At 26.8% G+C, this 14322-nt stretch overlaps 1 protein-coding gene across 1 annotated transcript in view; it reads right to left on the bottom strand.

Annotated features, from left to right (window-relative positions):
* Positions 1–13150, bottom strand: part of LOC114121267 (transformation/transcription domain-associated protein-like) — a 31052-nt gene extending 17902 nt beyond the window's left edge. Inside the window, exons 1-23 of the mRNA XM_050206587.1 lie at positions 11646–13150; positions 10810–11000; positions 9245–9355; positions 8982–9170; positions 8713–8907; positions 8452–8618; positions 8143–8378; positions 7880–8084; positions 7614–7811; positions 7290–7542; positions 6924–7127; positions 6538–6863; positions 6167–6473; positions 5961–6106; positions 3319–3466; positions 3100–3248; positions 2941–3032; positions 2552–2835; positions 2290–2487; positions 2024–2206; positions 1761–1959; positions 574–875; positions 328–511 (exon numbers count right to left, since the gene is read on the bottom strand). Coding sequence (XP_050062544.1) covers positions 328–511; positions 574–875; positions 1761–1959; positions 2024–2206; positions 2290–2487; positions 2552–2835; positions 2941–3032; positions 3100–3248; positions 3319–3466; positions 5961–6106; positions 6167–6473; positions 6538–6863; positions 6924–7127; positions 7290–7542; positions 7614–7811; positions 7880–8084; positions 8143–8378; positions 8452–8618; positions 8713–8907; positions 8982–9170; positions 9245–9355; positions 10810–10953 — 4420 coding nt within the window. The 5' untranslated portion in view covers positions 10954–11000; positions 11646–13150. The remainder of the gene's footprint in view (positions 1–327; positions 512–573; positions 876–1760; positions 1960–2023; positions 2207–2289; positions 2488–2551; positions 2836–2940; positions 3033–3099; positions 3249–3318; positions 3467–5960; positions 6107–6166; positions 6474–6537; positions 6864–6923; positions 7128–7289; positions 7543–7613; positions 7812–7879; positions 8085–8142; positions 8379–8451; positions 8619–8712; positions 8908–8981; positions 9171–9244; positions 9356–10809; positions 11001–11645) is intronic.
* Positions 13151–14322: the final 1172 nt, after the last annotated feature.

Genomic DNA, 14322 nt, shown 5'->3' with positions numbered 1-14322 from the left:
GAGAATCACACAATTAGTATAAGTAAAGAAGAGATGGATGATAAAATTCTGTGAAACTTTAGGACAATAAAGTTGGAAGTGGAGGGCAAAAGAAAAGAAAATCTTAACTTTTACTTTTTATAATATAAAGTAAATCTTTATTTAAGATTTGAGGCAATGGAATTTTTGACCAATAAATAACAATTATTTATCAAATTTTAACAGTACTACAGATAAAATAAGGTTAAAAACTATGTTATCTAATATTCAGTATTTTTAAGTCTATAATAAATTAAACAAAATAAAAATGTAAATTATCAAATATTTTCTTTAATTATTTAAAATTACCTTTTTTCATTTGGATTAGAACTTCAAACATATTTTTCATTATTTCCATTAAATGTGTACAAAACATATCACTAAAACTGGCAGGAAACAACTGAACTAAATACCATAAATGCCTTGTTCCATTTAAAGTTAAACTTCTGTAATCGCCTAAATCTCCTAAATGTTTTTTCATCAATTCGTGGACCTAAAATAAAAATATAAAACTTATTTATCAACTAACTTTTATAGTTAAGGTTATTTGTTTACCATTGGCATATCAATTTGTGAAGTAGAAACAAATTTTCTCAAACACTGAAATACTGTTTCTTGTAAATCTGGATTATTTTTATCTAAAGCACCATATAAAGCATTAAAAATTCTACTTTTAACTTCAGGTTGAGGAATATAATAACAAGCAGCGAGAGCTCTTATTCCAGCTTGACGCAATAATAACATTTGTTCTGGATTCATTGTTTTATATCCTGGTAACTTGGACATAACCGAATCACTAGCTTCACAAAGATTTGATACTTCATGATAAAATAAATTGTGTTCTTTTATATTCAAATCTATTATTAAAAATAAACATCTAAATTACAAAAATATATTTAAATTTAGAGAAATAATCATTTATAAGGAAATTTGATTTACATGTTTTGCTTTAATAAAGTGGGTTACCTAAAGAACTTTTTTAGGTCAATTAAATGAACCATTCAGGGCCGCCCGCAGAAATGTAACTCAGGGGGGGGGGCAAAAAAATTGCAAGTACCTAAATAGGTACTTGTGGGAAGATTTACTGCTTCATCTTTCATCTACTAATACTTTGTTATAGTATCAATATTACAGCATCATTAATAATTGTTTAAAAAGCTTAACTAATTTCAGTTTATATAAAATTACACTATTAGTTCTTATATTCATTAGAAAATATAAAATAAAGTTTAAACTAAAAACAAATTTTTGTGAATGAATTTACATATTACATCATATTTTATTATTTTATTCAAAAAGTAATGACAATCTCCTTTTGTTTGAAGCAAATAAATTAAATGAATCATCAATTTGTTGATTAAAAAATTGTATTTTGAACCAATTTTTTAATTGATTTAAAAATTAACGATAAATGTACCTATAAAAATAATAATGTAATAATATCTGTCAAAAAGTTTCAATTTCCGTCGATGATCGTAATGTTTTTTTTTTACAATTGAATACCTCCTTTATGACTTGTTAGATACAAAGATTGTCCAATAGTCGCTAAATACCTAAGACCAGCTTTAAGTAAAAAATTTCCATTTTTGTAACTAACACGAAAAATCTCAGGGGGGGCAATTGTCCCTACTGGCCCCCCCTTCCGGGCGTCCCTGGAACCATTAATCATAATATATGGACCAAATAACAATTAACCAACATCATATGATAAAATCTACAATCCACTTTCTTCATATAATTACCTATTGTAAATAGCCGAGGCAATAAAGAGGTACAGAATGTGTTTCCTTCCATCATTCCAATTTGTGCTTTAAATCCTTGATGACGTAATAGATGTTTTCTTAAAGGAATAATTTCTGATAATCTTTCTTTATGAGGTTCCATAACTTGAGTTACAGTGATTCCTTGAGCAGATGCTATCACACTCAATAAATGTGTGGACTATAAAAAAATAATTTAACAAAAAATTGAAATGGATACATAGAATACATGATAAAATACATACATGATTTCGAAGTAAATCATTAGGACTCGTTACTTGGCGAATAAGTTCATAAGTAACTTCATGTATAGCCTTTTTCTGTAAAGCTTGTAGTTGAGAACCTGAATTCTGATCTAAAGGTGATGCTGCTTTCCGTAACATATTTTCTAAATTTTTTTTAGTTTCATCTAAAACTCCATTAGAAACCTATTTGGAATTAACACAAAATTATTTACAAAAAAAAAAAAAAGTTCTACCATAAATTTTTATAATCTTCTCATGTGACATACATCACCAGATAAATCCATGATAACAAAGAGTTGTGCCTTAACAAATAAATATAAATGTTCAAACACCCATTGAGAAGACATGCTGCTATAAAAAAATTGTATTGCATAACATCCTCCAAATTTAGTATACCAAGCACGGTCATAACATAAAGCACATAACTTATCAACCATGTATTCCATGTAAGGTAATTGACATGCCTAAAAAATATAGTAATTTAATGTAACTTTAAACACTATATTTAAATAAAAACATTTTAATTACTCTTTCTTTGGATCCCATAATAATTGTAGCCGTATTTAAAATAATTGTAAGTGCTAGCCGTGTTGGTTTTAAGAGTTCTTTTTCTTGATAACTCATAACTGTTGCCATTGAGTCAATTAATACAAGTGGGTCCATACCAAATGAAAGCTTTTCATTTTTTTCACTGTTTACTAATGGTCCAGCTTGTTGAGAAATTGCCACCATAGTATAGCGCATTACAACATCTAGCAGTGTTCCAAGAGCTGTGTCTCTAAGTTCTTTAACTGCAGCACTGACAAAAATACCTTTCAAAAATAAATAAGTTAATTATAATGAATTGTTAGATGCTAATTAATATATAAAGCATAATATAACAAATAATTTACAATATTGATAATAAAAATGTTTACCATTCAATGCCATTACATAAGTATTTCTTACAACCGGATCTGGATACTTGTACACTGTTGAATGGAAGTTTGATATTTTTCCTTCTTTGAAACTTAAATGATAATTTAAACATAGAAAGTGATTTTTTTAAAACTAATTTTTATAACTATTGTACTCACCTTGGATGAGAAAAAAATTTCATCAAAACTGATTTATCATCATTTGATAATACAGATGCTGCCAAAAATGATTTTATTACTTCCCAACATTTTTTACGATAATATGGATCAGTTGATGTTTTAAGTGATTCTGCAGCAGTTTCAATAGCCTAAAAATAAAAAAAATAAAATATATTTGAAAAACTTAATTTAATTATGCACAAATTAATATTTACAAACCATGTCAACATTAAATGTTACTGATTCAGTATGTTCATTAAATTTAATGATGATAGCGGGTTTTGTTGATTGTCTATGCATTGAATAATCTAGACGTTGAGGTTCAGTCATCATTTTTCGATTACCACCACCAAACTTCCCTAAAACTCTAGAAAAATATAAAAATTAAATTACTATATGCTTAAAAAATATTTTAAAAATATGCACATTAATTCAAATACCACAGTACATAAGACAGGATTTTAATACATATTAATAGGTATTAAACAATATCCAAAGATGATTGATTTATATCATGTTCTGATTAAAGATTACAAATTTAAAAATGATAAATTGTAGAAACTTTGAAACATTCTGACATTGTGCTAATTATTGATTTCTATATAAATTAAAATTTTCAAAATAATAGATGGGTAAAGATCCACTAGGGGAGCCTTATCTAGTGCGACGGGTTTGCAAAACCGGGGCCCCGAGCTCTGGACTGTACTGACTTTAATTTGTTGGTGCAGTTCTACCTACTCTGACCTTAATTGGTTGGAAAAGTTTGGTCTTCCAGTTTAGGGTTTAATCATAGGCACGAATTACTCAAAAATATTAAGAGGGCTTAAATACCAACATTTTTAAGGAAACAAACCCAGCCCGTGAGGGGCCCCTCGCACACCTTAATAGTACCATATTATATATATAATATATATTAATAAAATATAAATCTCACAAATATAATTAAACATTTTATGTAAAACAATTAATATAATTTATTACAAATTTAATGACAATTAAAGTTTATTTTCAGCATACTTATTTAACTTATTTAACTTCATACGTCATTATCTCTTTCATTGTGAATAACTAATAAGTACGATAGTCTTTAAATTTTTAATAAATGTAATTATTATGGAAATATTATGGTAGTAACACTATGTAATTACGGGATTTGGGGTGCTAGCATTAAAATTCAGGGTGCCTATGGGTTTAGCGCAGGGCTAACAATCTTGCCTTAGAAAACAATATTGTTCAGAACAACATACTTGTCTCGGAATCGTGGAGCTTTGGAAAAAAGACTGGAAAATGGAAAAATGGATTATCTTTTAAAAGCTGGAGCAGTTCAGTGCTTATTTGAGGGGACACGGAAAGATATGGACTAGGAATGGTGGCCCTATAAGAGATGAGATGAAATCATGAAGGAACGCTAGATATTCAAGACACAATGATATTCTACTGTGAATGTAATAAACATCATCAATTTGGAACGGGCTTTGCATTACATAAAAACTTAATGTCTTCAGTAAGAGAATTCAAAAGCATTAAACCAAGGATATCAGTGTTAACATAATCTAGCCCACGGAAGAAAAAACACAAGAGGAGGACAAATTCTATGATAACTCGGAACACACGCTAAATGAAATCCCACAAAGTAGAATTAGGATAGTCCTAGGAGACTTAAATGCCAAGTTAGGGAAGGAGAACATACTTTGGTCAACGATTGGTAACCATAGCCTTCACAATGTAACTAGCGAAAATGGACTCAGACTTATAGATTTTTCAAGTGGTGGAGGACTTGTTGTGAAGAGTTCAATTTTTCTACATAAAAATATCTATAAGGGTACACGGAAACCACCGAATGATAGATATCTCAGTCAGATAGACCATGTCCTGATTAATACTAGGTTCAAAAATTGTGTGCATAATATCATAACAGTCAGATAAGCTGACTGTGATTCAGACCACTACCTAGTTAAAGGAAAGTTGAAGGTTAAATTCAAGAAACTGATATCTATAAAAGGAACATTTGTGAACAGATATCTATAACATGAATAAGTTAAAGAATATAAATACACGTGGAATTTTCAAGCAACAACTAAGCAATGAACACTTTAAACATAAATTAATAGGAGACAATTGATACTAAATGGAATGCGGTTAAGGGTGCTCTAAAAACGGTCACAAGTAATAGACAAAAAAAAGAGAACAAGGAAACCGTGGTTCAACTACGCTTGCATGGAAGCATATAATAGAAGAAAGAGGCTAGGACTCAATTGCTTAACAACCCTACTAATAGAGAGAAAGTTATGGTACACAGAGAATACCAAAAAGTAGTAAATAGTATATTTAAATATAAAAAACAGTAATATACAAAATATGTATATAAGGGGAAGCCGAAATTGATCATAAAGTAAATAAAACTCAACAACTATACCAGAAGATAAAGTCAATTAGAAGGAGGGAACAAAAAATATAATAAATTCCTTAAAAATGACGATGGTTTCCTAGTAACAGAACAAGACAAAGTAATGGAAAAATGGAGACAGTATTTTGGATTATTACTTAATAGTGAAAATCCAGTCGAGGCATTTGCGTAGATGCCAAAGAAACCTAATAAAAAATAGTTCAAACTTCTATATTTAAATAAAAATAGAAATAAATTTAGACTAACAAATCTTCACTTAAAATCTTTTTTTGTATACAAAGATTTATAATTTAAATTTGACTGAAAAATCCAGTTCAGTAACCTTTAATGAGCTACACTTCAAACCTATATTATATAACAGAATTATTTTCCCGGTTATTTTTTTTCATAAATATAGTTGATAGTATTAAATAGGTTAAATTTGATTTATATTTAAATCTTAATAAAATGTTACCTGAATGCTACAGGATAAACATTCTCATTAGTATTGTGCAATGATCGCCATAAAGCTTGCATTAAATCAGCTCTCACGGGTTGAATATGTTCATACAGAAAATCTGTTTGCAGATTATCCACACATAGTTCTAAAGTTCTAAGACCCTAAAAAAATAATCAAAAAATAATATTTCTAAAACTCATTTACAAAGAAATTATATTAACCTGAATAATTAATGATGGAGATCCGTTCAAAGCTGAAACTAATGGATCCATAAGTAGAGGTAAATGAGGTAATAATGAACTTAGACGAACAGGTACAGTAAGACACAATTCTACAAATAAATCTTTCATATCTTGTTTATGTAGACCAGATTGTAAACTATTTAAACTTTTTAATAAGTTTGGTAAAAGAGGTAAAAATTCTTGATATAAAACTCCATGTGCACCGCCTCCAATGCAACGAAATAAAGGACGTAATAGTAAAAAATAGTAATATGGATCTTTAGCAGTTAAAGCTAGTTTCATTGAGCTGTAGTGATAAATTGAATAAAATATAAGTAACAACAAAATTAAACTCATTTTTGAAAACTTACCTGTTAACAATTTGATTCAAGTAAGGTTGAAGTGTTTGTTCACTTTCAATTGAATACTGATTAACAGAGTCGAAAACTTGCTTAAAAAGTTTTAAATATAAATTACTTTGCTCAGAATTTCCATTACCCATATCTTCTAATTTGCTAAGTAAATGTTCTAACAACAATGTTGTAAATATGGAAGATGTGTCAGATGTATTGAGGCTATTATTTAAAAGCGATTCACTTATGTACATTAAAGCATGATTTTTTTCCACGCGCTCAATAAAATAAGGTATTGTAGTAGAAAATATTTCTTTAAATATGCTCGGAGGCAATAAGACAAACTAAACAAATAAAAATTATGAGGTTAGTTTTTTTAATGTTTACATTCAAAGAATACTTACAACACTGCGTAAATGGTCCATTGCTTCTTTTTCTTCTTTTGACCGTGGTCTTAGAACATTAGCATAGATATTTTGATTATTTAATGGATTTATCATATACACATCCATAGCTTGTAAAGACCATTTAACAAGACCTAAATAAATTTTTACAAGTTGAGGTTTTACTGGTAATTTTAATGTACTTCCCGAATCATCTTTATTAGTCTAAAATCGAAGATAAAAATAATATGATATAATAAAAATTATAGATAGGAATTAATAACAGAATTAAATAAATTGAATATTGACCAACAATAATATAAGATATGTATGTTTATCGTTAATCTTAATTGTTTACTAATAATACAATACTTAACAGTAATATACCTTATCTTTAGCAATACCCCAAGCTGCTGTTTTTATACAACAAATTAGAACTTTGACCAATGTCCTACACTCTGATAATGAGAATAAAGCTGTTGGTGATGAAGAAAACACATATTTAGTTTTTTCTTTAAGTTTTTTTCCACAAGGACTATTAGTTAACTCTTTTTGTTCTCTTTTTATTATGTCGTCAATAATTACATCCTCATTAATATCAAGAATTTGAGATGATCCAGTTGACAATGTATTAGTGGTACTATAGCAGTAATTTATATTTAAATATTTTAAATCTTTAAAAGTAAATAAATTTTATTTGATAAAACATACTTTTTAGAAATAATAGCTGGTATGTATAACTTAGAAACCATTTTGAGTTTTAGCACATTAACTTGAATTATACGTATTAAAAGATCAAAACTAACAGTTTCTCCTTGAGTGCATTTTAAATCGGGGACATCTTCACCATTTTTTTTTCTAATACAATCTACTAAATTCATTAACACTTTACAGCTTACTAACTGCATACTGAAATATTATTTTGTTTATAAATTACATTTAGTTTTTATTAATTACATTGTTATATTTTCTCTTACCTAGGAGTTAAACTATGATCATGGACATTGATTGCAAAAAGATTAATGACTTTAACAATTGTTGGTAATGACAAATGAACTTGAACGTGCTGAATAAGATCAGCAATAGTACTGTATACCAATGGTTTTAAATTTTCAGTATTAGTCCATCCTCGACCAAGTAGTGTATTTTCATCAAGTAGTTTATCCATATATGGAATAAATTCTAAAATTAAAAATTAAATTAAAAATTTTAAATTTAAATAACAACAATTTTTTTTTACTTATTCGTAAGTCTGTATTCAGAATATGTCTTGATGCAATCAAAAATTCTTTTCTAAGATGTGTAACTTCCATAGGAGATGATTCTAACATTCCAATCATTCCTTCAACTAACTGTGTAGAATGAACAGTAACAATCTCTGTAAACAACTTAATAATATATGCTAAACAAGATAAAATTTTTATTTGGGTTTCTATCAATTCAACCAAAATTTCCTCGTTGTAATTTGAATGTGATCTATAAATATTTTATACAATTATTAAACTAGGAATAAAGTTAATTAAAAATCCTATATATTCTATTTTTATACTTGTAAAGCATTGATGGTTGTAGTGCAATAATTCGTATCATGGTTGGAATATTTTCACTAAGGTATTTTGTAACATTATCTTTATAAAGTTGATAAATAAGTACAATTGATATTGGCAATTCTTGCAATATTTTTAACGATGAAATGCTTCGAGGAATAACATTATACTAAATAAAATATAAATGTATTACATAATGAATAAAATAAAATAGTTTTAAAATCTTAAGTTACTTATTTAATATAATTTAATATTAAACTTACTGTCTCAATATTATTTTCTGAAGTTTCACAATTAATAACAATTGCATAATATGTGTTATCCAAAATTTCACTTATATCAACTGTAGATAAATCATTAATACGCAGTCTTTGTTGGGTTCTCATACTAAATATTTTTTCCATGTTGTCAGGTATATCCCAATAAATTTTTTTAGTATATTGAAGAAATTTACGAATCTATTATACAAACAATGCACATTTTAACCATTATATAATTTGGATTGATTAATTAAAAATTATTTTTAAATTACTTCAGCCTTATATGGTGGTCTAAAATTTTTTTGTAACTCAACAAAGATACGAATACATAAAATTCCATTTTGTTCATTATCAGTTTCCATGAGCTTCATACACAATGTTACAAGCAGATCAACATGAGGTTTTAGAAATTCATTACATGGTAGTTTATATATTATTTCTAGCACCAGTTTTCTTACTTGCTATAGACACAGTTTCCATTTAAAATATAAATATTATTGTATAATTGTTTAATCATGTGTACTTCAAAACTTACAAATATATGATATTCTGCTATAAAATATGGTTCTCCGTCTACTAAAATTCGAATAAAATGTTTGATCATATGTTTTAAAAATGTTGGATATTGATGAGACTTCTCAATTATCTGAAAAATTTTGATTAATAGAAATCAATTGGTTAGCGTTTTTAGTTATCTTATGAACTGATTTTTTACAGTACACACCAAATTTACACTAATTAGTTTTTAGTTGCAATTTGGTAAAAACAAGTGTGAGTCTCCTAAAAACCTAATTTTATAAACCTTTTAAACATTTACTTTTAACAACTTTATGTATATTGTACAATTTAAATTGTACCTACCTAAGTTAATATTATTTGAACAATTGAGTTCAAAAATATAGTTTTGATAAGATTGGAAAAAAATAATAAGTTTAACTTAAAAAATATATTAAAACAAAAAACATTTTAAAAAAAAAATCTATCAAAATAGATTTCACTAAACTAGTTAAGAATAAATCATGACATAAATTGAACTATAAGAATACGTAGTAAATCATATTAATAATTCCATAAATGAAGAGTAGGTATATAATCAAGTAGTAAATATTAATTTTTATTTTATTGTATATTTACAAAGGTAGGCAAGTTAATGAAAATATTTAACTCAAGTTAAGTTAAGTTAAGAGGATACAAGATCAGTAAGTTAAAAGTTAACAGTTAACAAATTATAAATTTAACTTGATAAATTAAAAGTTAATATAAAAAAAAATATTAACTTAACTCAATTTAAAAAAAGTTAATCTATTTTTTTTTAGTTACTATGTAAATCACATAAAGGGTGAATGTGTCGTTCTAGTTTCTAATTTATCAATTATAAAAAACAGTTCTATTAAACTTTTATAGTTTTATCATAATGTACACTATATATATTTTTACTTTTACTTTACTATTATTTATTAATTTAAACTATACTCATCTCAAATTAATAATTTAACAAATATATATTTTTATATCGTATAGCATTTACATTTTATAATATGTGAACATGAGTACATAACCTTAAGTTATATAACATTAAAACATAACAATTGTCAATTTGTAATTTATAATTATAAATTTTATTAAAAACATTTCTAACTGTAACTCACATAATATATAATTTATAATTAATTAAAACCTTTATAATTAAATATATAAAACAAAAACTTTAGGTAAAATCTTTAATTATACATTTTATTTGCATGTTTTATTACATAATATTGAAATATTTATTATATTTTATACTAATATAGTAATATTTATATATAAACGAAAAATTTCAAAATGTTTTTAACTTGATAGATTTATTTTAAATCAACTGAGAAAAGCTAAGTTATTTTGTTATTTTAACTGTAAATTAAATTAGAAAAGTTCATGAGTTGATTAGAAAATAAACTAATAGTTAATGCTCACCTTATTTGAAACCTTATTTATGTATATTTGAAAATAATAATCTTTATACATCCACAATAAAATATATAGTCAGTCAATGGTAACAACATTTACTAATATGATAAAGAAATTATTATTTCTTTCCTATAATAAAAGATAAATGTTTACCTCAAAGTTTTCATTCAAAGTTTGAACAATTTCTAATTTTTGTTCATCTTCAACATTTGGATCCGTTAACAATGTAATATCGGAACGATATTTATCCATTATCGATTCATGATCCAAAATCATTTCTGTCTGAACTGCTGCCATTATAAATGTTTATTTAATAATCATCCACTTCTGGATAATTTAGTTCACTATAATAATTAACAATAAGAAACATACTATAATAAATAGTAATAATTCTAACTTTTACTTAGAACATCATTATCATAGTAATGGTATTGCTTATAAGTATCAATAATTATTACAAATATTTAGATCACTTTTCACTATAATTTTTATAATAAATATTACTAATTTTAATTTATAAAAAATAAAGAAACTAAGAACATATAATATTTGAATAATTCACATTTTGACGAACCTTTTACAAAAATTTAAACATTAACCTCAATCTGAGAGAATTATCTGAAGGAAAATATAAACGGTTTTGTGGCCAGTAGTAAAGTTGTATACAACAGTTTATGGCATTTTTTTATTTACACAATCAAAAAGGTGGAACTATTATCACAAAACCAAGGTGCATATATAGAGGTGTAAACACCTTCAGAGATTATAAACTGATTGAAAAATGTACACCTCTTGTGATTTCCACCGGGAGCGCTGCTTACCCGATGAAGGATTAAGATGTTCATATTTCTATACAAAAATACGATGCACGATGCTTGCATGACAAAATATATTATAAACAAACAGTTTAAAACAAGAGAAAAAAAACAAGAAAAATTTTGCAACATAATTATAATAATTTGTATTAATTATAAATTAAAATTACCAACCTTTTGAATTTTCACTGGAGTGTTTCGATTCATGCACACACAGCGCACACTTGCACGTAGCTAATGTACTCTTAAGTGTACTCTTATGTACACTCTAAGTGTACTGTTCTTAATCATTCTATACTTAAGCTCTTAAGTAGAATTTTGCAAACTATTGACGTCTAAGTAGACTTTTTTGTCAATTGTCACGCAAGAGCAAATACGAACCGGAAAAAAACGATTAGCTCATGAGGGCATAACATGTAAGCCGTAAGGTAGTAAATGGAAACTCTCCTTATGTTCCGAAACTCGGCAGATTGATAATCCGCTGGAATAAATTGTTCCTAAATACAGCAGTTAATCAATTCGCTGTAGGGGAGGTAATCAATCGTATTGCTTTATCAGGAATTGTGAAATTTCTGGGAGAAACAAACCCGATTGATTTGATAAGAATTTATGCGCCAAATTTGAATTACTGATAACTTTATGATTTCAATTTAATTTTCTGTTGTTTATTATTTAATTTTTACCATAGACTATACTGTAACTATAAAAGTATTTCACCGTTACTCATTATTCCTGGTTTGGGACTTGTATCTTGTATTCCTTTGGATAACATGCACTTGTGTTGCCTAGGTATTGCAACGTGCTCCGATGCTTCATATACTAAATATAATACATATAGGTAGCGAAACGTAGATCATAATAACCAAATAAGTTAAAAACCAAAAGTGTGAATAATCAAATCACGCACGAATTTGTTAAATGTGAGAAATCGTGTACCTATAGCAAATAATTATGCAAAGACACGTGGGTAAATCGTCATCTGTGACCCAATTAATCACAGCATCATCGCACGCACGCTTATAATTTTTCAGGAAGTCATAGATATATGATTGACGCACATCGTTATACGATTGACGCAGAGCGTGGGAAGGAGAAGGCCACAAGTGCCACTGACCAGCAGGGACCAGTCGGTATCGCGGGGATCTCTGGACAGTATATAAGGGGGTCCTGAATAGGCACATTTCAAACGTGATTTACCAGAGTTAGAGCGAGCACCTTCACGTCACCCAGTGCAATAATTGTGTCTTTTGGACTTAAAATATTTTTCATAGTTTAATTTATTTAATTATTTAGACATAGACTATTTTCTTAATAATAAAACACTTTAGAAATATTTCATCGAACTTTATTTTTTCAACTAATCAACCTCAACCACTACATCTAGCAATTACTATTGCTCAAACGTGGCACGCTACAGAATAATGAAACAAATATTAAGTTTTTTATCAGGAGTACTCGTGGTAGTTCTTGTGGTTCAACTCATTTATCTAATGATCAAATTATAGCTGTGTAAAAAATAGTAGAAGGAATACAACAATTAATACATCAATATCACGAATTAGTATACTTATATTAATTATATTAATCCGTGGTCAATATCTACCTGTTATAATTTAGATGTTATTAGAATCTATACTCTATCTTCCTCATGAATAGTGAATACATCCATCATCCATGATTTGTAATCTTTATTTAAAAATAATTTTATTTAGTTCCCTTCTCAAAATAAATTACTAGGTACCCTGTCATAGTAATATACGAATAATATTCGTATCCTATACTAGTTACACGAAATATATTCTTATTTTATACTAATTATACACGAATAATATTCGGTTATTCTACCGTGTTTACATCGGAATTAAACGAAATATCGTTGAATATTCAGAATATTTATATTAAATTATCTATAGGTACGTATTTTATAAGCCGAATAAATTAAGTTTGTTACGTATAGAACACGAAGAACGTTAAATAGCTTTTGACCCAAAATTATAGGTACTTAAAATAGACTAATAATCAACAAAATATTCACGTGTATTATACGTAATTTTGGTATTTGTATACCATATAGGGACGTATATAATACGTTTAATACTCATATATTTGTTTACTGAGTAGTAGGTAATTCCATTACAATTCACTCGCGTTTTGTATGCAGCGTTTGAGGCGTGCGCAAATTAAAAATATTATATTTTAGTAATGGTTTTTTTTTCTTAAAATGGATGAAAATATACAAAATACGTATTAAATACGATGATTGTATTATTGTAAAAAAAAAAAAAGCAGAATCTATTATATCAAGTAAGTATCCATTCAATTTATTTTATATAATAGAATAAATGTATAATACATTCATACTATAAATTCTATATTTTGTTTACCAAACGCTAATCATTGTATCTTGTATAACTGTAGGTACCTATATACAATACACTATACACAAATAATATACTTTATAATTCTTGTTGTTATTAGTTAATATATAATTTGTTCTATTAATTTGTTTTTAAACAACTTCATCTTTGTAGAAATTAAAAACACTACCAAACATTAAAGTATAACATTTTTCTCTTAATAAAATTTAAGAAATTTTAAATTGAAAGTTAAATTACGCATTTTCATGATATATTCAATTTTAGTTAATTATTTGGAAATTTTTATAATTGACATTTCTGGGGGCAAATTATACATAGTTTATACTTTATAATAGTTAAATTATTTATAATAGCTGAACAATCAAATTATGATAAAATATCACAAGATTCGATTCAGACTTTCTGTCTTCTAAAGATATAGTTACAAGGAACTAAAGTTTAGAGTGTTTACACATATAATATCTAAAACATTA

This window comes from Aphis gossypii, chromosome X, assembly GCF_020184175.1.
Source record: "Aphis gossypii isolate Hap1 chromosome X, ASM2018417v2, whole genome shotgun sequence".
In the NCBI taxonomy this organism is placed as follows: Eukaryota; Metazoa; Arthropoda; class Insecta; order Hemiptera; family Aphididae; genus Aphis; species Aphis gossypii.
This window is presented reverse-complemented; position numbering and strand designations above follow the sequence as displayed.